The sequence below is a fragment of the Talpa europaea genome, assembly GCF_964194135.1.
Source record: "Talpa europaea genome assembly, chromosome: 8".
NCBI classification, from domain to species: Eukaryota; Metazoa; Chordata; class Mammalia; order Eulipotyphla; family Talpidae; genus Talpa; species Talpa europaea.
The window spans coordinates 23,904,816-23,926,446 of record NC_140075.1 but is presented as its reverse complement, the minus strand read 5'-3'; the positions used below and the strand labels follow the sequence as shown (position 1 = coordinate 23,926,446).

At 65.0% G+C, this 21,631-nt stretch overlaps 1 protein-coding gene across 1 annotated transcript; it reads left to right on the top strand.

The window, feature by feature from the left end:
* Positions 1-10,471: 10,471 nt before the first annotated feature.
* Positions 10,472-19,858, top strand: CLK3 (CDC like kinase 3; the record flags this gene model as incomplete). The annotated part of the gene is made up of 12 exons (XM_084240863.1): positions 10,472-10,625; positions 11,255-11,471; positions 13,330-13,426; positions 13,707-13,773; positions 15,886-16,002; positions 16,589-16,755; positions 17,924-18,018; positions 18,106-18,235; positions 18,477-18,559; positions 18,932-19,011; positions 19,108-19,198; positions 19,682-19,858. The coding sequence occupies exons 1-12, from the start codon at positions 10,474-10,476 to the stop codon at positions 19,856-19,858; spliced, it is 1,473 nt and encodes a 490-aa protein (XP_084096989.1). The 5' UTR covers positions 10,472-10,473.
* Positions 19,859-21,631: the final 1,773 nt, after the last annotated feature.

Below are 21,631 nucleotides of genomic sequence, written 5' to 3'. Positions count from 1 at the left end.
CAACTCTGAACTCTGGTTTGAAATGCACTGATTTGGCCAATTCACCTGCCATGAGGCCCACACCCAGGTCCCAAGTGGATGAGCCATTGGTCTGGCCGAAGGAGTAGATGAGCATGGCTTGGCAGCTCCGTTAGGCCCCTGAGCAGAGCATGGACCCTCGGTGTCTGGTTAGTCCTGTGAGTGTGCGTGCACACATTTGGGGGTGTGTCCATTTGTTTCCAGGTGAGTATCTGATGTGTATCTTGTTGCGTGTATGTGACTTTGTGCCCATGTCTGTGTGTGTCCATCTGTGCACCTGTGCACACATACATTTGCCCAAGAGGCGGAGGGAGGAAGCTAGGCCAGAGGAGGTAGTCAACCGAACGAGTTGAAATCAGACAGACAGAGCCAGGGACATGGAGCCCTTGCTCTAGCTGCTGTGGGACGGTTCTCTGGGACCCCTCTCCCAGGGGCCGTTCCCACGGCCTCACCTCCGTCTCCCTCTGGGGCTTTGCACAGCCTCTTCCCTCTTACTAAAATGCCCTTCCTTCCTGGAAAGTGCCTCTTCATCCTTCTGTGAGGATTCAAGGGCCCAGAAATGCCCTCTGGGAGAGGACTTCCCTATCTGCTGTCTCCCCGCACCTCCCACAGCACCTCTCCCCTCAACTTCACAGTTAATTATGATTGTCGCCTCGATGATTGTGTTCCCCAAGCCATAAGCTTTGGGGGATAAGGAGCCGTCTGATTCACTTTTGGTTCTCCTGTGTACAGAAGCGAGCCAGACATGCAGTAGATGCTCAATAAATGCTTGATGAATGACTCAATGAGTGAACAAGTGAACTCTGGGGCACAATGAGGAAGAGGCAGAAGAGAAGGAAGCCTGGGACAAAGCGAGGGCGCATCCTAAGAAGGAGGAAGAGACTAATTGGTTTATGGCAAGAAAAACAGGGCACTGGAGAAGAGAGTGGGGTGGACGGCGGGACGGGGGAGGTGTCGTGGGGAGGAAAAGGAAGAGTGTGGAGGGAAAGCACCCCCGTCAGGAGCAGGTGGTGGCCGGCCTCATTCAGCTCCTGGAGTCTGTGCAGTTCTTCCTCTTTAAATTTCAGGGCAACTGCCCCCTGGTGCCAGCAAGTACATAGCCACCTTCTAAAGCAGGGATGTGATTCTCCCTTCCAGCTCTTTCCTGAGGCCCCTAGATCTGGAGAATGCTAAAAAAAAAAATGGGGCCCGCTGGGTGCATGCAGCATGGGCCCCAGATCAGTCCCAGCGCATTTTCACCCATCTTCAATGATTTTTTTCCAAGTTGCTTGAATGTCTGCACTATGTCTCCCTGGCAGAGGTGGGCCCTGCAGCAGAGAAGCCTCCTCGGCTCCCTGCAGACACTCCTGTGCGCTTCTGTTAGGAGCATCCTGCCTGGAACCCAATGGCGGAGGTCATGGCACTTCCCGCCATGGCAGTTCACCCCAGCTGAGAATGGGTTAGCTCAGATACTGCAAGGGGTGAGCCAGGGCAACCTGGCCTGGGGACACCCCCAGTGCTCAGCAGCAGGGAGCTCTCTGCCTCGGGCGGCAACACCCCTTGGACACAGTCTGCCTGGCCCAGAGCTGCTGCAGCTGCTCCAGGTAGGCCTAGTCATTGGCAGCCATGCAGCTCTTGCAAGAGTCTCCAGTTCACCTTGAAGACCCCCACTCCACTGGGGCTGTAGGGCTCACCTGGCCGGAACTGTCTGCTCAAACCAGTCCTGCAGGTCTCTCCCCAGGCAGCCCCTCCTCTCAGGGCCCCAGATCTCCTCTCAGGAGGCCTCTGACCGCCCAAGCCCACAGAGGTGTCTCCCAACTCCAGGCCTCAACTATGGACAGGTGCTTGTGCACACCAGCGGGGGGTGGGGGAGGGGGGCGCTCCAGTGGCCCGCCCTGTGATGGCTGCTCCCTGGAACTGGACTCGATGGAGGCCTCACCCCAGTCTGCCCCTCCTGGTCATTCTGTTTTCCATAATAGCCCTAGCACCCCCTCACCCAACTTCAGGGTCCCCTGCTTATCTGCCCCTGGTACAAGAGGGCACAAGCTTGATTCAGGGGTGCCCTGGGTTCCCTTCCAGGCTGACTACCAGCTGTCTTGACCCACCTGGGTGAGCATCAGTAGCTGTCCCCACAGGAGGGCCGTGCCTGAGCCTGGGTAGGCCATTCCGCTGACCCCATCAAGCCCCCATTTGGGCCTGTGAGCTCTTGGGTCGTCTGGCTGCTCCAGCTCCGCCCTGGCCCTGCAGGCCTGGCACCAGCGTCTCCTGCAGGTACATTCAGCCCAGGATCTTAGGGGCTCCTTTCAGCCTCCAGACCTCTCTGCAGTGACTGCTGTGTCAGCAGTGCCTCTGGGAGTATGTTGTGGCCAGGCCCACCCCCAACTCAAGTCCTGACGCTGAGCAACTCTTCCCTACTCCAGTCTCAGCCTTCCCATCTGAACCAAGAGTGGGAAGGGGGTTGGATGCACGCTGGCTGGATTTTCCCAAAGCTTGGGAAAGTGTCTCTGGGCTGGATAGAAGCCCTTGCACTGCCTTCCCGCTCCAGGTACTGTTCCAAGAACAAAGAGCAGAGGTTGAAGTACAGGGCAGGGCCACAGGTGTGCAGGGCCATGTCCAGGGCTCAGTCATACACCCACTTGGAGGGGGACTCTGCTGTCCTAACTACCCTAGGGGACTCCAGGCTGGGCTCTGGGCCCAGGGATTGTTGGATCATCCTAGTCCAAACACCGCTGGGTCTTTTCTACTTCTGTCTGCAGTAGCAGGAGCCTGAGGGTCCTCTCCCACCACCTCCCCTCCCCCTACTCCCAGCACCCTCACTGTCTTCTGAGTCCTGGTCTGGCCTCCTCCGCTCCTGTCCCTGGGACCTGTGAAGCTGGTGACTCCTGCTCCAAGTGGGCCGGGGAGCATCGCCCCTCTATGTGGGGGGCTGAAAGTCACCTGGAGAAGGCCGGCCCAGTCCCTCCCCTTATGCAGGGCAGGGGAGTTTCTGCAGCCTCTGATAAGGCAGGCCCGAGCCACTCTGAGGCCCTGCCTTCTCCACCAGCTGTGATAAGCCCAGCCATGGGCCCAGCTAGCTGATCTCCCTGTCTGGACCATGCGCTGGCTTTTATACAGATGACTGTGCAGCTCCTACAGGCTCCAGATATGCAACCCTCCACCTCCAGCTGGACCCCAACCCGTCACCTCTCCACCCCAGCTGCTGATGACGTTGCAGTTCCAGCAAGAGGACCGGGGATGCTATCAGGGAATGCTGAAGAGCAGGTAGGCGTGAGGAGGCAGGGTGTCACTTGGGTCCCCAGGGTCACCCTAGTCTTGGGAGGAAGCCATTGCTCTGGAAGGGTCAGCTGTGGACTGACACCCCCCAGGTCCTGAAGAGCTTAGGGACATGTGGGCCGTCACAGGGTGTTGCTGTCCACTCTCCCAGGCTAGGACACTGGGTACCTCCCCAGAGGCATCCGCTTGACCGTGATCTCTGCCTCCCTGGGACGGCAGCTCCAATAGGGGTGATGGCGCTTCCAAGGAAATTCTTCTGTCCACTGAGCTTAAACCGGGCACCTCCCTCCTCCTGACTGGCCCTGGGAGCATCACAGGGGCCCTGGCCCGTCCTTTGCCTGTGTAGCGCAGCCTGGTCCTATCAAGTCACGTGCTGCATACCCACAGTGGGCACCATTCACAGATGACACTGCTCAGCATGGCTGCCCTGTTGGGGAATCAGTTCTCCCCTGTGTTTTTTGGATACCCCTGCTCCTGAGAACATGACCCCAGATATGGCACGAGCCCTGAGCATTCTGGGTTTTCAGCCTGATGGGGGATCTGCTAGCACAGGGGACCTCCCTGGGCCGTCGACAAACCAGGAAGACCGTGGGAGAGCGCAGCAGCCTCAGTGTGCGTGAGAACCAGCAGCTCACATTTAGGACTTGCAGGGCCCAGCACGGTTCCTGCCACCGCTGCAGCAGCTCCAAAGGGCCTCAAGTGGGGCCCAAAAATGGCCAACCAGCCCAGCCCGCTGCCACTAGCTTGCCACCAGCCATGCCCATAGCTCTTCTCTGGCCGGTGCTAGTCTCGCTCAGGAGCTAGGTCTGAGCACCTGCCAAAGAGAGAGAAGCCAGGCTTTGACCCAGGCGCTCAGGGCCGTTGTGCCTGCCTTTCCCACTCTCACCTGCGCCCTCGGTGGGGCTCTATGGGTGGACTCCGTGCAGCGCCCAGAGGTGGCAGGAGTGCTGGGCACACCAGGCATCAGGTCCGTGAGGCTCAGAGTCCTGCGCTTGGGACAGATGGGAGACTGAGGTGGCCCTACCTCCGGAACAACCAGTCTCTGAGGCGCCTCCCCGATGCGGAAGCTGGGATCCGGGGCTGAGCATGCACTCAAATCCTTCCACCCTGACCTCCCAGGCCTCGGTTTCCCCTTGTGATTTAGATGGCAAATAAACAGCAGCCTCAATGCCCGTTAAGCAGTTCTGAATGCCAAGTTTCCATGAGCTGGGCCTGGCCCTTGCTGACCAGCCATGGGCTCATTTGATGCTCCCGTTGTTGGGAAGATGGGGCTGAAGACCCAGGTTGTGCCGGGAGTTCACCACAGAACTTGGCCTGTGCTCCCCAGCCCCACTGCCCTGCTTTCCAGTGTGGGAGTCTAGAAATGGGAGGAGATGGGAACTGGGGGGACACTGTAGTTCAGTTCTGATGTTGGGTAAGGAACACAAATGGGGTCACTCTTGCCACCTCTGGCTGTAAGACGGGGTCCTGAGCCCCATGCCTCACAAGTTTGGGAAGGGAACCCACGGAGGAGTGAGGGGCTACTCATTTGGTGTTGCCCTCACCCCACTCCTCACACCCACACTCTTCACCTTTGGGTCTCAGAATCCTAATGCTGCCTCCCCACCCACACCCCTAGGCACCCGGTGCACCCTGCCCCCAACTCTCTGTGAGCATAGGAAAAAGGCACCCAACTGAGGAGGGTGCATTGGGCTGAGCTGCCCCAACTCTCCACATTTCCCAGGCCTGTTCACCACCCACGCCCCAAAGGCTTTCTCCCCTCCAGACACCTGGCTCCTCTGACTGCAGGCGGACTGCTGCAGCCCCCTTCCAGGGTGTTTGCCCCCTCCACCCCCCATTTTCCCACAATGCCGGGCCTCTTCAGAATGGACCATGAGGACTGGCCCACGCCCGGATGTGCACTCACAGCTCCACTCTGGCCCGAGGCCCTGTCTTTGCGGCCTGCCTTGGTTTCTGCCAGGCTTCTGGTCCCCTGGGGAGCCGCGCAGGCCAGAGTGTTGCACTTGTAGAGCCAGTGCCGAGGAAGTCACAGTAACCAAGTGCTGTGGGAACACGGGGAAGGGAACCCGAGTCTCCCGTGGGCTCCCAGCAGAGCTTTCTGGAGCAGTAACTCCAGGGTTGAGGCTGGAAAGTGAATTAGCTGCCCCCAAAGGGCAGACATGGATGCTGCACAGGAAAGAGAGAGCGAGGGCAGCAGGATGAGGCGTGGTGGGGCAGCTCGGGCCTGGAGGGGGCAGCGAGCCCGTGGGGACAAAAGGAGGTGCAGAGGGGCGAGAACTGTGGTGTGGCTCAGGCGGCTGGCGGTGGGGTGCAGGATAGGGGCCTCGCCCTGCTGGAGAGCTCAACCCACACAGAAAAGACTGGGGAGCACCAGGGTCGAGGCCTGGGGGAAGAGCTTAGGCTGAGGTCTAGGACGCCAGCTGCCTCCTCGGAGGTGACCCCACCCCTGGGCCCCTGACCCCACACCGCCTGGCCACCGCCATCCAGTTCTGCGGGGTGAGGGGAGCGTGGGGCCGAGAGGGGACATCTGCTCCCGCTGCACCTCAGGGCCGGTTTCTCACGGGACCGATTCTCTGCTCGCTGCTGGGGCGAGTCCCTCCCGGGAGAGGCGGGACGAAGCCCAGGCAGGAGAGTCTCCGCGAGGCTGGCGCGGCTCCAGGCCGGCAGCGAGGGCGGGGGCGGGCGCCCCTCGGGAAGTCGCCCCTCGCAGCCGGAGGACGGGGCGGGGGTCCCCGCGGGGCGCGGGCTGCTGGGAAGGCGGGCCCGGGCCCCGGACCTCTGTGGGCTCCTCCACCCTCGGCGCCGGGGAGGCTCGGGCCGCGCGGAGCGGCGGAGGGGGGGGCGCCAGCGCCCCCCACCTCGCCCGAGGGGAGGAAGCGGCGCTTCGACCCCGGCCGGGGGGGCGGGGGGGGGCCCGGGCTCCGGCAGGACGGTGACTCACCTCGGCCCCCGACCCCTGGGGGGCCGGGCCTACAGGGGCGGGGACAGCCGGGCTGGGGCGCCCGAGTGCCCGGGGAGCGACCCCCGAGTGTCCGGCTGGGGGGCGGGCGCCCGCGGCCGTCGGGCCGTCCCGGGGCTGTCAGCGCAGCGCCCCTCGCGCGCTTCTCCGGCTCCTGCTGTTCACTTCGGGAGGGGGTGGACACGACGGAGATTCGGGGGTACCAAGCACCCCCTCAAGCCACTCAGACCCCAGCTTAAGGGCGAGCCGGAGGTCGGGGGCCGCCGCAGCCCAGGGGGTTCGGTTCTGGCCGCGCCGCCCGGCGTCGGAGGCGTGACCCGCGGGCGGGCGGGGAGCCCGGGGCGCAATTCAAAGCCGCTCCCGCCCGCCCGGTCCGTCGTCTCCCGCCGGGCGCGGCGCGGGGTGTCTCGGGGGCCCCCCTCAGTGCTCCTACCCGGGAAACAGGGGGGGGGCTGCCCCGCTCGGCCCGAGCCGGGGCGGGGGGGCTGCGGCGGGCCCCGGGGGCGGCTCCCCGGACCCCGTCCCGGGGCCCCCCGCAGGGCCCCGTGTCCAGCCCGCCGCCCTGAGCAGCTCGGGCCGCCCCTCTCGTCGCCAGAGCGTGTCCCCCGGTCCCCCGGCCCCCCCCGTCCCCCGGCCCCCCGCGGCCCGCGCCAGCGCACAAAGCCCGCGGCCGCGCGGGGGGGTTGGCGGGCTCGGGCGGGGTCGCGGCGGCGGAGCGGGCCGAGCCCCCCGCCGGGTCCGGGCTCCACCTCTCGGCTCCCGCGCCCGCCGGCCGGGAACGACCGCCCGGGCGCCTCCGCGGGGCCTGCGCCCGGCGACACGGAGGGCAGCGGGCGCCGCCGCCCGGGCCGGCTCCGCGCCCCGCCCGCGGCCAACGTCTCCCGCGGCCGCCCCGACCCGCGCGGCGCCCGCCCGCGCCCGCGCGTCCCCCAGAGCCGGCGAGTCGGGGGCTAGAGCGGCCGGGCCGCGCGGGCCGGGCCCGCCGGGCGGACGTCGGCGGCGTCACGCGAGGGGCGGGGCCGCGGCGGGCGGAGGCCGGAGCCGGAAGCGGAAGAGGCGCTCGCAGCGGGCAGCGGGGCCTAGCCGCGGCCGGAGCCTGGGCGACGGTGAGTGGGGGCCGGCCCCGGCGGCCGCGGCGCGGGGGCGAGTGGCCGCGGGGGCGCGGGGGGGCGGGCCCCGGGGGCCCCGGCGCGGCCTCGACCTGCGCCCCGTCTCCTCCCCGGCCCGCCGGCCGCGGCCCCGACCTCTCACCCCTGACCCGCCGCCTCTCCCGGAGGGCGGTCGCCGCAGACCCCACCTCTCGGCCCGCGGGGAGCGGCCGCCGGGGCCCTGCAGGGGTCGGGGTCGGGGCGCGCTGGGCCGCCTCGGCCCGGGGGGCTGCCGGGGCCGGTCCCCGACTCCGCCCGCGCGGCCCGGGGCTCGGCCGGCCGGGCCCGCCGCGTCTCCCCCGGCCCCCGCCCGCGCCGGCGGCGGTTGCGGGCTGGGGCTCCGCGATGCCGGGCGCCGGGCCCCTCCGCTCCCGCGCCGGTGACGGCCCCGCAGCCGGGAGCGCCGGGCCGAGCTGCCGGGCCCACGCGCGGCGGCGCCGCGGCCCGGGGTCTGCCCTCCTCCCGGGCGGGCGCCGAGCGCGGAGCCGGGGTGGGAGCCGCTGGCGGGCCTCCCGCGCCCGGCCCGTGCCCTTGACAAGGAGGCGCGTTCCGCCCGGTGGCGGCGGCGGCTGCAAGGTGGCAGGTTGGAGGTTGCAGCGGTGGGGCAGCTCCGGCCAAAAATAACCATGGGGCGCCGGGCGGCGGTGATCCGGAGGGCAGAGGCCGCCCTGACTGGCTGCTCTTCTTGTCAGCCTGGTTCCTTCGCCCGGAGCAGCCAGTGAGGAGCCGGCCGGGCCCTGCGCGCAGAAGGGCTGACTCGACCTGGTTTCCTTCACGTTACCTGTTTTTTTTTTTTTTTTTTTTTCCTCTGCTGTGCCGAGCCTTCTGGAACGTGGTTGTGGCCCTTGGCTTCTTTCAACGGCCCTTTTGCAGGGGTCTCAGCTGCTGAGCCAGGGGCCCCAGACCCCTGCCCGGGAGGTGATGGCGGGGCATGACATCACCAGCATTTCACCCGCCTGGCGTGTGTGAAAGAAGTTATTTCCTCTGGGATTGCCTCGTGTGTGGTGCTTTTTAGCTCTCCTGCTTGTCATCTCCTTTGCCAGGTTGACTGGGAGGTGTTAGCGCCGTTTCCCAGGTGTGCTGACTGAGGCCGGCGCGCTTGGTGGCAGGTCACAGGGCCAGTGAAGTGGTAGCTCAGGGATTTAGTTCAGGGTTTTCTACACAGCACTGGCCCCCTTCTGGTCCCTTGGGAGGGGCTTCTGTCTTTATTGCCCTTAAGGCGAGTAGCACAGACCTGGAGGTGCTAACTGGAGCCTTTTCAGTGTTCATGAAAAGCCGTCTTTGGTGCCTCCTGTGTGCCCAGAGCCGTGCTAGGCATTTGACCTAAAGTGACCTCGGTCACTTAAAGAGTGACATAAATGTAATCCTTACGGAGCCCAGTAAGAGGTTGCTACTGTCCCCTTCTTGCAAGAGGAAACTGAAGGTCACAGTCGATTAATAACTTGCCCAGAGGCACCCAGAAGTAGCAGTGCCAGGGTAGATGTCTGGCTCTAAAGCTATGCTCTTGCCACTGCCACGAATGTGTATGGACTGAGGCATCTTCTAGATCCTGGGAGGGAGTTTCTGACCTGGCGTGGACTAGACCTGGTCCTGCAGCTGCAGTGTCTGCTGCCCAGTGAGGATGAGCACTGGCCTAGTGGGAGTCCTGTGCCCCGGCCCCTGGAGCGTCTGCCACGCCACTTAATGAGCTGTGAGATACTGTGGTCATTCCCTAGCTTGGGCACCTGACCCTGGTAATTGCAGGAAAGCAATGAAACATTAGTCAGCTGATCACCAGGACAGAGCAGCCATCTAAACTCTTGGAGCTGCTGGCAGTTTTACATCGGATTTATTGCCAAGGATCACTGGGGTCAGGACTTCCAGGTTGACAGAAGAAGACCTGCTGGTGGGGAAATTGAGGACAGTGACTTTCCCAGGTCATGGAGAGGCTCCCAGGGGGTTGGTCTAGCATGCCTCACTACTCTGTTTATTCACAGGGAGCCATTCCTTGTTCTCCTGACAGACCCTCCTCTTGAGACCGGGTAACTTGGGTTTGTCAAACTGCTCTGTCTGGCAAGCCCTCAGCTGACCTCCACTGGAGGCAGGCTTTGACCAAGCAGAGGGCTGGGACGGAGGCTGGCCGTGGCATCTGGCCCAGCCTTCCCATGGATGCAGTGTCAGGGTTTTGGGTGTGGGTGGCACAAGGTGTTGGCCTCACAGAGCCACCAGCTGGTAGCTGGGCCAGCCTGGCATTTTCCTGTGGCAGATATAAGTCCCCAACGAACAGGATAGTTTTGGCCTGTCTCCCGGGCAGATGAGCCTGCCAGACAGCCAACCTTCTGGTTGCTCCTGACGTGGACATCAGAGAGGGTACTGGGCAGGGGAGCTGGCCGAGGGGACAGTAATGGTACTGGTAGGCAGAGATGAGGCACTGCCTGGCACAGCATTGCAGGTGGTCTGAGGGTGATCAGTGGGCCTTGAGCAAGAAACTTGATGCTCTTAAGGACCCTGGCGTTGGTGGTGGTGCCAAAACCAGATACCCCCCGTCTGCTTGGCCGGACCTGTGGTGGGCTTGGGAACGTCCGTGAGGCCGAGCACAGCGCTTTCTGTGGTCCTCACGCCCTGACTTGTCCTGGAGGCTCCCTGCGTGGGCCCGTGCAGCCTGCAACTTGGGCTTCCCAACTAGAGGGCTTCCCCTGCCGGCTCCTGCCTGTGGGCGCCCTGCCAAGCCCCTTTCCCTCTGGCCTCAGCCAGAGCCTGCGGTGGGGGGGGGGGTGAGGGGGGTGGGGTTGAGCACTGGCGCGTCCTCTTTTCCCTGGTCCGCTTCCCGCCATGGTGCTCGCCAGCCTGTCCCTGCCTTCTGCCTCAGCACCGCCCTGGCTCGCGCGGGCACCGGCTGATGGCGCGGGGCTGGGCAGGCGGCTGTTGTTCGCCAGCAGAGGAGGGTGTTGCCCATTGTCCGCTGCGTGACCAGTGTGACCTCAGAGTTCTTCTTCACTTCATAAACCCCTGGGAGGGGCTGCCCCTAAACAGAACAGCGGGCCCCTTCTTCCGCGGTGGCCCCGTGCCGGGGGTGGCTGGCCGGCGTCTAGCGGGGCTCTGTTTCTCGTGGCCTAGATGCATCACTGTAAGCGCTACCGCTCCCCTGAGCCAGACCCGTACCTGAGCTACCGCTGGAAGCGGAGGAGGTCCTACAGCCGCGAGCACGAGGGGAGGCTGCGGTACCCGTCCCGGAGGGAGCCTCCGCCCCGGAGATCTCGGTCCAGAAGGTGAGAGGGAACCTGGTGGAGGGACGGGCTCCTACCCTCACCCGGTCTTGGGGGGCAGCTGGAGGTGGCGGCCGCCCCGGGCTCCTGCAGTGACTGCTTCTCGGCCCTGCTGCCCCAGGGTCACTGCCCCCCCAAGGGTCCACTTCCTTGGCCGCTCACCTCCCCTTGCCTGCAAGCGCCGGCTCGGCCGCCCGCACCAGCCAGTCTCCCTCTCCCGCCGGGCCCCGTTTTCTAGGCCAGCGTCTCCCTGCTCGCCTTTGAGCCTTCCCCGCTGGGGTTTAGAGACAGAACCTCTGCCCTTCCCCCAGGGTGCTCCCGGGTCCCGTCCACACCCGCAGACCAAAGTGAGTGCCCGTGGGCCTCCGCCATGCGCTGCCCACCCGGCTCTGCAGGGTGGAGGGGTGCGGTAGTAGCCTGGCGGGTTCCGGAGGTCAGCCCCCACACACACAGTTGACACCCTCTCACCACCACCCCCCCCCCCCGCCCTTCCCCTGGTCTGGATGCCTCTGCTCCGGCAGGCTGTCCTTACGAGCCATGGGCAGGGCCCTGCCACCTTCGTCTTGCCCGTGGCAGGACCCAGCCAGTGGGGGCGGGGCCATCTCACGCGTGTCCCCACCCCCTCCCGGCAGCCACGACCGCCTGCCCTACCAGCGGAGGTACCGGGAGCGCCGTGACAGCGACACATACCGGTGTGAAGAGCGGAGCCCGTCCTTCGGGGAGGACTGCTACGGGTCTTCGCGCTCCCACCATCGGCGGCGGTCACGGGAGAGGGAGCCGTACCGGACCCGCAAGCACGCCCACCACTGCCACAAACGCCGCACCAGGTCTTGTAGCAGCGCCTCCTCGGTGAGTGGTGCCAGAGTGTGCTGGCTGGGGCCTCGAGGCCTCCTCTCTCTCTAGCCTTCTCTCAGGCTGGCTGGTCTGGGTGAGTACTGCCAGCCCCACGCACGCACGTCAGTGCGCGTGCATTTGTATGTGTGTGTGTGCGTGTGTGTCGTCTGGTCCAGGTGCAGGACTGAGCAGGGGCCTGATTCCTCTTGTCTTCTGACCCTTTGGCAGTGGCAGCTCTAGGGGCTCTGGTACCGGCGCTGGCTGGCCCCCATCCTGTTTCTGTTCACACGCTACTCCCGCGCAGGCTGCGCGGTGCAAGTGTCCAGGGACACTTCGTAGGGAGTCTGACAGGGTTGCTGGTAGGTGATCGGAGCTGTCTGGTCCTTGCCACCGGAGCGTGCCTCCACGCGTAGCCGAGCGCTGGCGGGTATGGACTGCACCCGCCTCTGCACCTCATCTCACACCCCTCCCCACAGGCCCAGGGCGGAGCGCCCCCGGCTCCGGGAGGAGCTGTCTGTCTGTCAGCTCAGAGCAGGAGCTTCCCTTCTGACCTCCACCCAGCCCTCTTCAGCCTCGCCGCCGTACAGGGGGGCAGTCACGGCAAGGGGCACGAGTTCACCTGCGTGATGAAGAAATGGCCAAAAGGTGTGCAGCCCCAGGCCTTGTTCAGTTGCAGGCCACATGCCAAGCACAGGACCTGGCAGTGTGCCCAGCGTGGAGAGTTGTGTAGCTCTCTGCGGAGACCGCGCTGCACTCAGACCCCGGGGCAGGAAGCAGTTGTGTCTCTGTGAGGTTCCGTGCCGTCTCTCCTCCTCCCCACCCCCTCTTTCTGCCTCCCCGGCTCCCTCCTGCTGTGGAATAGTGGTGGCACCAGTGGAGGGGACCAGGCGTCTTCTCTGCCCAGTTCTCCCTGTGACTTCTTTGAGTGGCTATGGGCCGATTAACCGCAGGAGCCCCGCCTGGCCTGGCGGCCTCTGCTCACTGCCTGCCGCGCGCCGCCGCAGGTTGGCCGTGCAGGTGCGGGGCGCTGAGTCTTCTCTTTTTTGGTGCCCTCTGTTGTTGTGACGCGGGATGGACCTGGCCCGTGAGTTGCAAGGGTGCCAAGGCCAGGGCAGAAGCTGTCAGGGGGCCTGTGTGGGCCGTCATGGTAGGAGGCCTGCAGGCTGGCGGGCCCAGAGTTCCCAGGCGCCTCCCCTGCCCGCGACGGGCGGCACGAGGGCCATGGTGGAAGGCCGTTGCTGGTGGCGATGTTCAGGCTGGCCCCGGTTGCCATCTGGGGGCAGCTCGCAGCTTGGCTCTGAGCAGCAGCTGTTGGGCACGTGCAGGGCTGTGTGGGCGAACAGAGGCAGGCGACACAGACCGGGCACACTGCAGCTGCTGCTGAAGCCGGGGTGCCCCGGCCATTCTGGATGATCGGACCCGGCCCGCCGCCTTCTTGCGCCGTTCTCACTGCGTCTTCAGCGCTGGTCGAAACCTTCGGGGAGGGCCAGGGAGGGGAGACCACGAGGAGGGAGTCCGGGCCGCGGCGCTGGCACCACCCGGCCCCTCCGCAGCCGAGGCCGGTCATCTTTCTGAGCAAAGAGCTTGCGGCGCCCTTCTCTTAGATAATGTCCGAGTTTTCTTTACATACCTGTAGCTGTTTTTACTTTTCTGTTTTTGAAGTCAGTTTGTGTCTTGACGTGTCCCTTGCAATATCCCTATCGTTATATATGCTGTGTGCCTTATGAAATGCTGGGATCTGGAAAATCCAACCAACCAACCCACCGGCTCCTCACCGTCTCCACCTCTGCCTTTGACTGACACCTCACTCTGTCAATCGGAACCGCCTACCATGCGATTGGTCGGATGGCGTTTCGGGGGGCGGTGCATGCAGAGAAGCCAACAGAGCAGTAAGCGCAGCAGCCGGAGTGTGGAAGATGACAAGGAGGGCCACCTGGTGTGCCGGATCGGCGATTGGCTCCAAGAGCGATGTACAGCCACCTTTCGTAAAACTTTACCTCTCTACTTTCTACCCCCCTTGTTAGACGAGCCCTCTCCTGCCCGGAGCGGCCTCTAGTGCGCGTGGCGCCTTAGCGGGGCCACCAGTAATTGCCTGAATGACACAGACACTAGCAGCTTCTACTATTTTTAAGAGTGTAGCAGTGAGAGAGAAACCTTTTTTGTTTCTGAGAATTTGAATGCTGTGATCTTGCAGGAGCTGCCGGCTCTCTGTTCTCCAGACCCTCATGCCCAGCTTCTTTTCTCTCCTAGATGAGATCGTGGGGAACCTGGGTGAAGGCACCTTTGGCAAGGTGGTGGAGTGCCTGGACCACGCCAGGTGAGCCTGCGTACTGGGGCGAGCGGGCCTGAGCTTGCAAGGGTGGCGGCCATGAGAACGTAACCATTTTCCGTTTGAAGGGCGGCCCCCTCCCATCCTGGGATCTCGTGGACCCCCGAAATAGGGGATGGAGGCACAGGGCATCCCTGCTCCAGTCTCGCTGGTCAGCGAATGGTGCTGTTCCCCACTTCTCCCCTTCTCCAGGGCGGCGGTGCACTATCAGCACAGGGCCCACATTTGGGCCCCACCGTGTCTGGATCTAGAGGCTGGGCCCGGCTGGGGGTTGAGAGGACCCGTGAGCACCACCCAGGCCTGAGCTCCACCCTGTTGGAGGCTGGCCTTTGAGGCTTTGCGAAGCACAATTGAGAGAAACAACACACTGGGCTTTTTTTACCCAGCAGGCCCCTGTCTTCTGCCGTGTGCCTAGGGTCAACCGCCGCCCCCGGGGGTGTGCTCAGGGCAAGCCAGGGTACACCTGTGCGTGTCGGGGCGCTGCTTGAGGTACTGCGCTCCCCTCCCAGCCAAACACTGAAAGGCTTTTGTGCCTTGCCATGCCTCAAGGCCAGAACCCTTGCCTCTCCCCCACACCCCAGTAGTTGGAAGGCCACCTCCTGGACACCCACTGCTTCCTTGCCTTAATGGCTCTTGTGTTGGTTTGGCACTTTTGCTCCAGTGCTTGTGCTTGTGCTCTCGTGGTCTCATTTGAGCCATGTGCTGCTCACATGTGACTTTTTTGCTTCCTCAGAGATATGAAGAAACACGTTCAGGGCTTGCCCGCATGCAGCTGGTGCCAGTCCCACATTCAGAGGGAAAGGCCGGTTAGACCAAGTCTAGCCAAGCCCATGGCCCGATGGGACAGTGACAGCCCCTGAGAGGAAGGCTCTGTTGCTCCCAGTTCACACTTAACTACCCTGTGCACCCCTTGTGGCCAGGGGGTTAGGCTGGGACCAGCGCGCGTGGGGACATGCCAGCTGTACGGCAGCCAGCTGGGGGTGGCAGATCTGAGAGCTGCCCCACATGGAGACAGTTCAGCTCTCCGAGCTACGCCGCTCCGACGAGCCTCTGAAGTCCTTCAGGGGCAGGCACGGGACTTGGGGAATTTCGGGGAGACCTGAGGGGAGCTGGCCAGGGAGTTGTCACGGGGGCATGTTCAGCACAGTGAGGAAAGGTCTCCCCCGCCTCCCGGCCCTGGTGGTGGCTTTTCACAGCGGCGCCGAGCTCCCCCGTCAGGGGTGGGAATGCCATCTTACTCTGGGAGGAGGCTGGGGTCCGGGGCCTTTCAAGTCCTTCCCCACCCTGAAGGTCCGGGCAGAGGGGGAGTACCGAGAGCAAAGCTGGATCTCCTCTAGAAAAACCTCCACTCCAGGGCCTGCGAACCTTATGCACCTGGCTGGCCTTCCAGAGGGCCCAGCGCTAGGCCAAAGCTGTCTCAAACAGTCCCCCGCAGGCCTCTGCACCCTGGCTAGCCCTTCCTTCTCTGCCGCAGCCTGCAAATGGCCACCGGGACAGTGCTGGCCGGTGCGGGGTGGGAAGCGCAGAGCAGGGATGGTTAAAGGCCTCACCGGGACCTGCACAAGGGTGCCCGGCTTCCGCGGTTGATGACGACATAGTGGCTGAAGGCAGGCAGGTGGGGCTGGAAGGAAGTCCCGGCGAGAGGACCCCGCCGCTGGCACCCTTCCCCTCTCGCCAGGCCTGTACTCCGTCCTGGAAGCTGCACTCCAGGGGGAGCCGTTGGCCCAGGCTGCAGCCGTGCGCAGGAAGGTCACGAGGCGCTGCGCACGATGGTGGGTGGGGGCCTTGGCCAGGGTCGGGGTGGACGGGCTGCAGGTCAGTCAGAGTCTGGGGGCCGGTGCGCGTCCCTTGGAGGGGCCTCTCCTCTGTCCACGCGCCCCTGGGAGCTGGCCGTGGCCGAGATCCTAAAAGGCCGGCGTGGGTGCCAGGAGCGTGCACTCCCGCCGAGGGAGCTGGCCGGGAGGCGGCGGAGGTCTGTGCGTGGCGCTCGGGCGGCAAGCCCTGTTCCGGGGTGCCGCGCGGCGTCTGCTGGGGCTGGGCTGGGGTGGAGGGGGGTGAGGACCGGGCGCCTCATGACCCCATCTTTCTCCCCCGGCCCAGAGGGAAGTCCCAGGTGGCCCTGAAGATCATCCGCAACGTGGGCAAGTATCGGGAGGCCGCGCGGCTGGAGATCAACGTTCTCAAGAAAATTAAGGAGAAAGACAAAGAGAACAAGTTGTGAGTGTTGGCGAGGCCCGGGCGGGAGGCTGGGGACGGGGGCAGCGCCCTTCTCCCAGGAACTCGGCGCCAGGGGAGCTTGGCGAGTGAGTCTTGCTGGAAGGAGCCTTTGGACCTTAGTCCAGGCTGCACCCCAGCCTGCTGTTCCGAGGCAGCCTCTCCGCTCTGCGCTGGTGGATGGGGCCTCTCGGAGCGGTGGGCACGAGGCAGGATAGCAGCCTGGGGTTTGGCTCAGACGCCGAGCACGCCCGCTCCGCCAAGCACCGTCCCGGGCGCGGGACAGACGTGTGAGCCCGGGACACCGTCAGGAAGCTCGCTTGGGGGTAGAGGGTGACCGGGAGGCAGCGGCGGCAGCACTAGGCCTGGATCCCATCTCCCTGAGACACAGGGGTCACGCAGGAGGCCCTGGCCCAGGACATTCTAGTCCTTGTTCGGAGCTGACCTGGGCGGTGGCGCTTCAGGCATAGCTACATCCTGGTGTGCGACCAGGTGGCCTGGGGCGGGCCTGAGCACTGGCCTCGTCTGAAGGAGGAGGGAGTGGGACAGCCCCGAGCCGCGCCTGAACCCCACCCACCGCTCTCCCCAGCCTGTGCGTCCTGATGTCCGACTGGTTCAACTTCCACGGTCACATGTGCATCGCCTTTGAGCTCCTGGGCAAGAACACATTTGAGTTCCTGAAGGAGAATAACTTCCAGCCTTACCCCCTGCCACACGTCCGGCACATGGCCTACCAGCTCTGCCACGCCCTTAGATGTAAGTGTCCCCCGCAGGCTGCGTGTGGCGCGCCCGCCCCCTCCGCTGCAGCCCGCCGCTAGCCAGCCATTCTGCCGGGCCCAGGAGGGCCCGGGGCTCTGCGGCCGGGAGGCCTTCAGGTAGGACTGGAGCCTTGAGAGGCGGCTGCCCCCTCCAGGGGCCTCCTGAACCAGCCCTGCCCTGGGCGCTCAGGAAGGAGGACAGCAAAGAGCTGCTCTAGAGTTACCGGCCCGCACCTGCCTTTCTTCCTGGATGAAGAGGCGGGAGCCTGACCGCGCAGGTCTCGCCCACAGAGATGTCTAGCGCCATCTCCACCTGTCTGCCAGCCTGGTCAGAGCATGGTGGGGCCGGGGGAGCCCGTGCTTGGGATTTGCAGTGGCTGGAGTAGGACAGGCGGCTCCTTGGAGGGGTGGACAGGCTAGGGCTAGACCGCAGTGTCCGCAGAGATGGAGGGGACAGAAAAGGGCCGGCGAGCAAGGAGAGCGGCTTGGTGAAGGCCCGGAGCCTGGCACGCCTGAAACGCTGTGAAGAATAGGCCCCCATCAGGGAGAGGTGGACCCACCAGTGGGGGTGGGGGGTGTCCTGAGTGCCAGATGGGCATCTGGAGCCTGAAATAGGGAGCAGCAGGGAGCACGTCCAGACAGGCTGGAGGGAAGAGGCAAGCTGTGCGCGCGGGCCTCGGGATGTGGAGAGGCAGGGTCAGCTTCTGGCCTCGGGCCCTGTGCTCGACTCACGCTCTGGCGCGGTAGTCTCGATGGTCTTCGCAGTTTCGAACACAGGGACGTCCACCTTCCTTTTGCTCTGTGTCCTGCAAATGATGTCGCTGGTGGTGGGGAGAGGGAAGCACCCCAGAGCAGATGCTGTAGCTTGGATGAGAGACAGGCTGAGGAGGCCTGGCCCCTGCAGGAGAGGTAGCGGGAGGATGTTTGAATGGCAGAAGCCCCGTACTTCCTCTCCCGAAGCAGCCAAGTATCTGCAGCGTCCCTCCCCCGCGGTCCCAAGCACAGACCCCCGAGAAGGAAGCCAGAGCAGAGGCGGAATGGGGCCTGCTTCCTCTGAAGGGCTGCGGCAGGGTGGCTTGGGAGGGGGCATCTGAGAGGGTTCTGGAAGGGGCGCAGAGACGCCCGGGTTCTCAGTGCCTCCTCCCCCTTCTGCGCCGCGTCCCCAGTTCTGCACGAGAACCAGCTGACCCACACAGACTTGAAGCCGGAGAACATCCTGTTTGTGAATTCCGAGTTTGAAACCCTCTACAATGAGCACAAGGTATTGCTGGGGAGCGGGGGCGGCCCTGCTGCCCGGTGGGCGGCCCTGGGCCGGCCTCCTCACCCGGCTGCCCGCCTCGCCCCGCAGAGCTGTGAAGAGAAGTCGGTGAAGAACACCAGCATCCGCGTGGCTGACTTCGGCAGCGCCACCTTTGACCACGAGCATCACACCACCATCGTGGCCACCCGTCACTATCGCCCCCCGGAAGTCATCCTAGGTGAGCCGCCGCGTCGCCCCAGCCTGGGTGAAGGGAGCATTTGTGGGGAGGGCGTGAGCGGAGGCAGCGACGTGCCCATCCGTCTGCCGCCGAGGCGAGGCCCGAGTCGTGAGGCCCTGTGGTAGGCGGGCTCGGCTTTATCCGGGAAAGGGGCTCCTTTGAGGTCTGGGCGAGCAGCCGCGTGACCTCCAGGCTGAGCACAGGGCCCGGGTTCACAGCCTCTCCCCATCTTGACTTCCAGAGCTGGGCTGGGCACAACCTTGCGATGTCTGGAGCATCGGCTGCATCCTCTTCGAGTATTACCGGGGCTTCACACTCTTTCAGGTGAGGCTCCCCCACGCGCTCCGCTACCCCGACGGGCTGCCAGGGTCTGGTATGGGGAGCCCGTCCACCTCCACCCCTCGACACGTCGCGAGACTAACTCTGGAGGGTTGTGGCCGCCCGGGGGACGAAGAAGGCAGGGCAGCCGGAGCCCCGGGGAGAGGGGCAGGACAGGGCGTGGGGCGCGGGGGGCTGGAACCACCGCGCGGTGTGCCTGGGTGGGTGACCCCGAGTGGCCTTGCCCCAGCTGCTGGCCGCCGCGTCGGTGGGTTGGCATCTCCTGGGGCCGGAGGGCAGTTGCCTCTCTCTGTCCCTCCCCGCCGCGGGGCCCGAGGCCGGCAATGACTTGCTTGCTCTGTCCCGGGCCGTCCACAGACCCACGAAAACCGAGAGCACTTGGTGATGATGGAGAAGATCCTCGGGCCCATCCCGTCACACATGATCCACCGGACTAGGTGAGGTGCCCGCGAGCCCTCAGGCCTGGCCCAGGGCACCCCCCCCCCCCCAGCCCCCATGGCGGGTCCCCCTTGACCCCGTCCCACTCTTTTCAGGAAGCAGAAATACTTCTACAAAGGGGGCCTGGTCTGGGATGAGAACAGCTCTGACGGCCGCTACGTGAAGGAGAACTGCAAACCTCTGAAGGTCAGTTTCTGGCTTCCCTCGGCTCCACTCTTGCCCGGGAGACCCAGGCCCTGGGCAGACCTGCGGCGGAGAGGCCGCCGCCTCACTCCGGCTCTGTGGGAGGCTGTGCCCCGGGGCTGCCGGGTGCTGGCAGTAGAGCTTCCTGCCCACTGTCCCAGAGGGGCCCTTAGCCCTGTCCCTTCCCCACAGGGCGGCTGTGATGTAATTGAGGGAATCCCAGAAGAGCCGGATGTCAGACTCCCGGCCCCTCCGTTTTGAGAGCAGGGCAGGACCGCGGTGAGGGGGTGGGAAGACCCAGATGTGGCGGGGAGCCTGTCCGCCTGTCAGAACTTGGCACGGGGTGGGGGGGGGCAGAGGCTCCAAGCCAGCAAGACACCTGCAGCCTGCCAATTCCGGGCAGACCGCCGCGCACTGTCCCCCCCCCAGGCTAGCCAGGCTTCCCGGGGCCCCCGTCACACTGAGGCGCCCTGTGTCCCTGCGCAGAGCTACATGCTCCAGGACTCCCTGGAGCACGTGCAGCTGTTTGACCTGATGAGGAGGATGTTAGAATTTGACCCTGCCCAGCGTATCACACTGGCGGAGGCCCTGCTGCACCCCTTCTTTGCCGGCCTGACCCCAGAGGAGCGGTCCTTCCACACCAGCCGCAACCCGAGCAGATGACAGGCGCAGGCCCCACCTGAGGAGACGGGGAGCGGGACTGGGCTGCCCGGCCCTTTTCTCCCACCTCTGCCGACGGGCCCCAGGGCCGGAGCCGCCCGCCGGACAGTGCAATGTGAAGGAAGGCAGGCGCCTGCGGGGGAGGGACGCGATGCCCGGCTGCCAGAAAGCACAGATTTGACCCGAGCTATTTATATGTTGTAAAGTTATAATAAAGTGTTTCTTACTGTTTGTAACCCCTGGTACCGGTGCGTCCGTCTCCAGGCTCCTTCCCCCGACCGTGCTACTTCAGCCTGCCTGGGCGGCCCGGCGGCGGACAGCCGCACGTACGTGCCCTGGCCGGGGAGACGGGCCGGCCGGGGAAAGGGCCGGAGCCGCACGCTCCTCTGGCTCGGGCTGCGCTACTCCCGGGCGGGCTCCGGCGAGGAAGCAGCACCCTGCCCCGAGCCGGGGCGCATCCGGCTCCCTCGGGGCCCCTCCACGGCTGGGCCCGTAGGCCTCGCCCAGTGGCTGAGGGGCGCTGCTCACCACCAAGGGCTGCGAGGCCTGGGAATGCAGCGGTTCCCGCCGCGGCCCAATTCACCACAGAGCACAGAACTCCCGTCCTTCGGCTTTTATTTTCGTGCTGGTTTTTGGTTCCCCGAGAGCTGCGCGAATGAGTGACCTGACTGGGGTCCCCCGGGGGCTGGGGGCTGCGGGCAGGATGCCGCCCAACACGAGCTGGCTAGAGGAAGGACAGAGGAAGGACGCTTCTCTTTAATGCCCCTGGGGGAAGCCCAGGCTTCGGGCAGGAAGGGGCTCTAGTGCCCCCTGGAGTGGGGCGTTGGGTCAGGCACAAGCTCCTGGCAGGCCCCTCAACAAGGCCACCCCCCTCCCAAGACAACTGCAGCGTAACTGGAGCAGACAGGTGGCCAGGGCTCCTTGCCCACTGCGCCCAATCGGGGGCGGCCCGTGCTGGGTGCCGTCGTGTCCCGAATGCCTCGATCCAGCGCCTCGACGGGAAGGGCCCACCTCGGAAGCTGCCGGGCCCAGAGAGTGAGCGCAGGCTCGCGAACAGCGCGCGGCCCCGGCCCCTCCCGCGACCAGAGAGGACTGAGATTTGAGGGAGACCGGGAGGCCAAGGAGGGACCAGCCCTCTCTGACCTGCCTCGTCTGCTGCGGGCTTGGTTCCGTGACAGTGACAGGGCCCCTGAAAGCCGCGGTGCTGGGGCCGACCCTGTTGTCCACGCTCCTGGGGGAGCCCCTCCCACTGGCCCCCGTGGCTAGAGCGGTGGGTGCAGAGCAAGAGGAGGCCTCCAGTCCTGAAAAAGACTCCACAGCCCGCCGAGGGCCCCGCCAGGGCACGGACCCCTGCTCGCTGCTGCGGCCCGCGGAGGCCCTGGACCCAAGCGCCAGACCTGAGCAGCACGCGTGCCCCCGGCCGAGCCCCACCCGCCGGCTCATCCAGAACTAAGTCCATTCTGGCTCCGCTGAGAAGGGGCCGGCCCCCGCCTGTTCACTGGAGGTGACAAGCGTAAGGGGCTCACCCTGACGTCGTAAGAGCTGCGGTGGAGCCAGCAGGAAGGACACGTCCCTGCGCTGGGGTGGCAGCCGCGGGGGACGTTTCAGGGGAAAGGCAGGGGGCGGGGAGAGCGGGGGTGTGCGTCTGTGGGCAAGGAGGTGGCGGGAAGGGTGGCCTTGGACAGGAGCACCAGGAGCCTCTTCTGGCGCAGCACCAGGCTCCCCCAGGGTCCTCCCCGGTGCTGAGCATTACAGCTGCGCCCTGAGGGTCGGGCC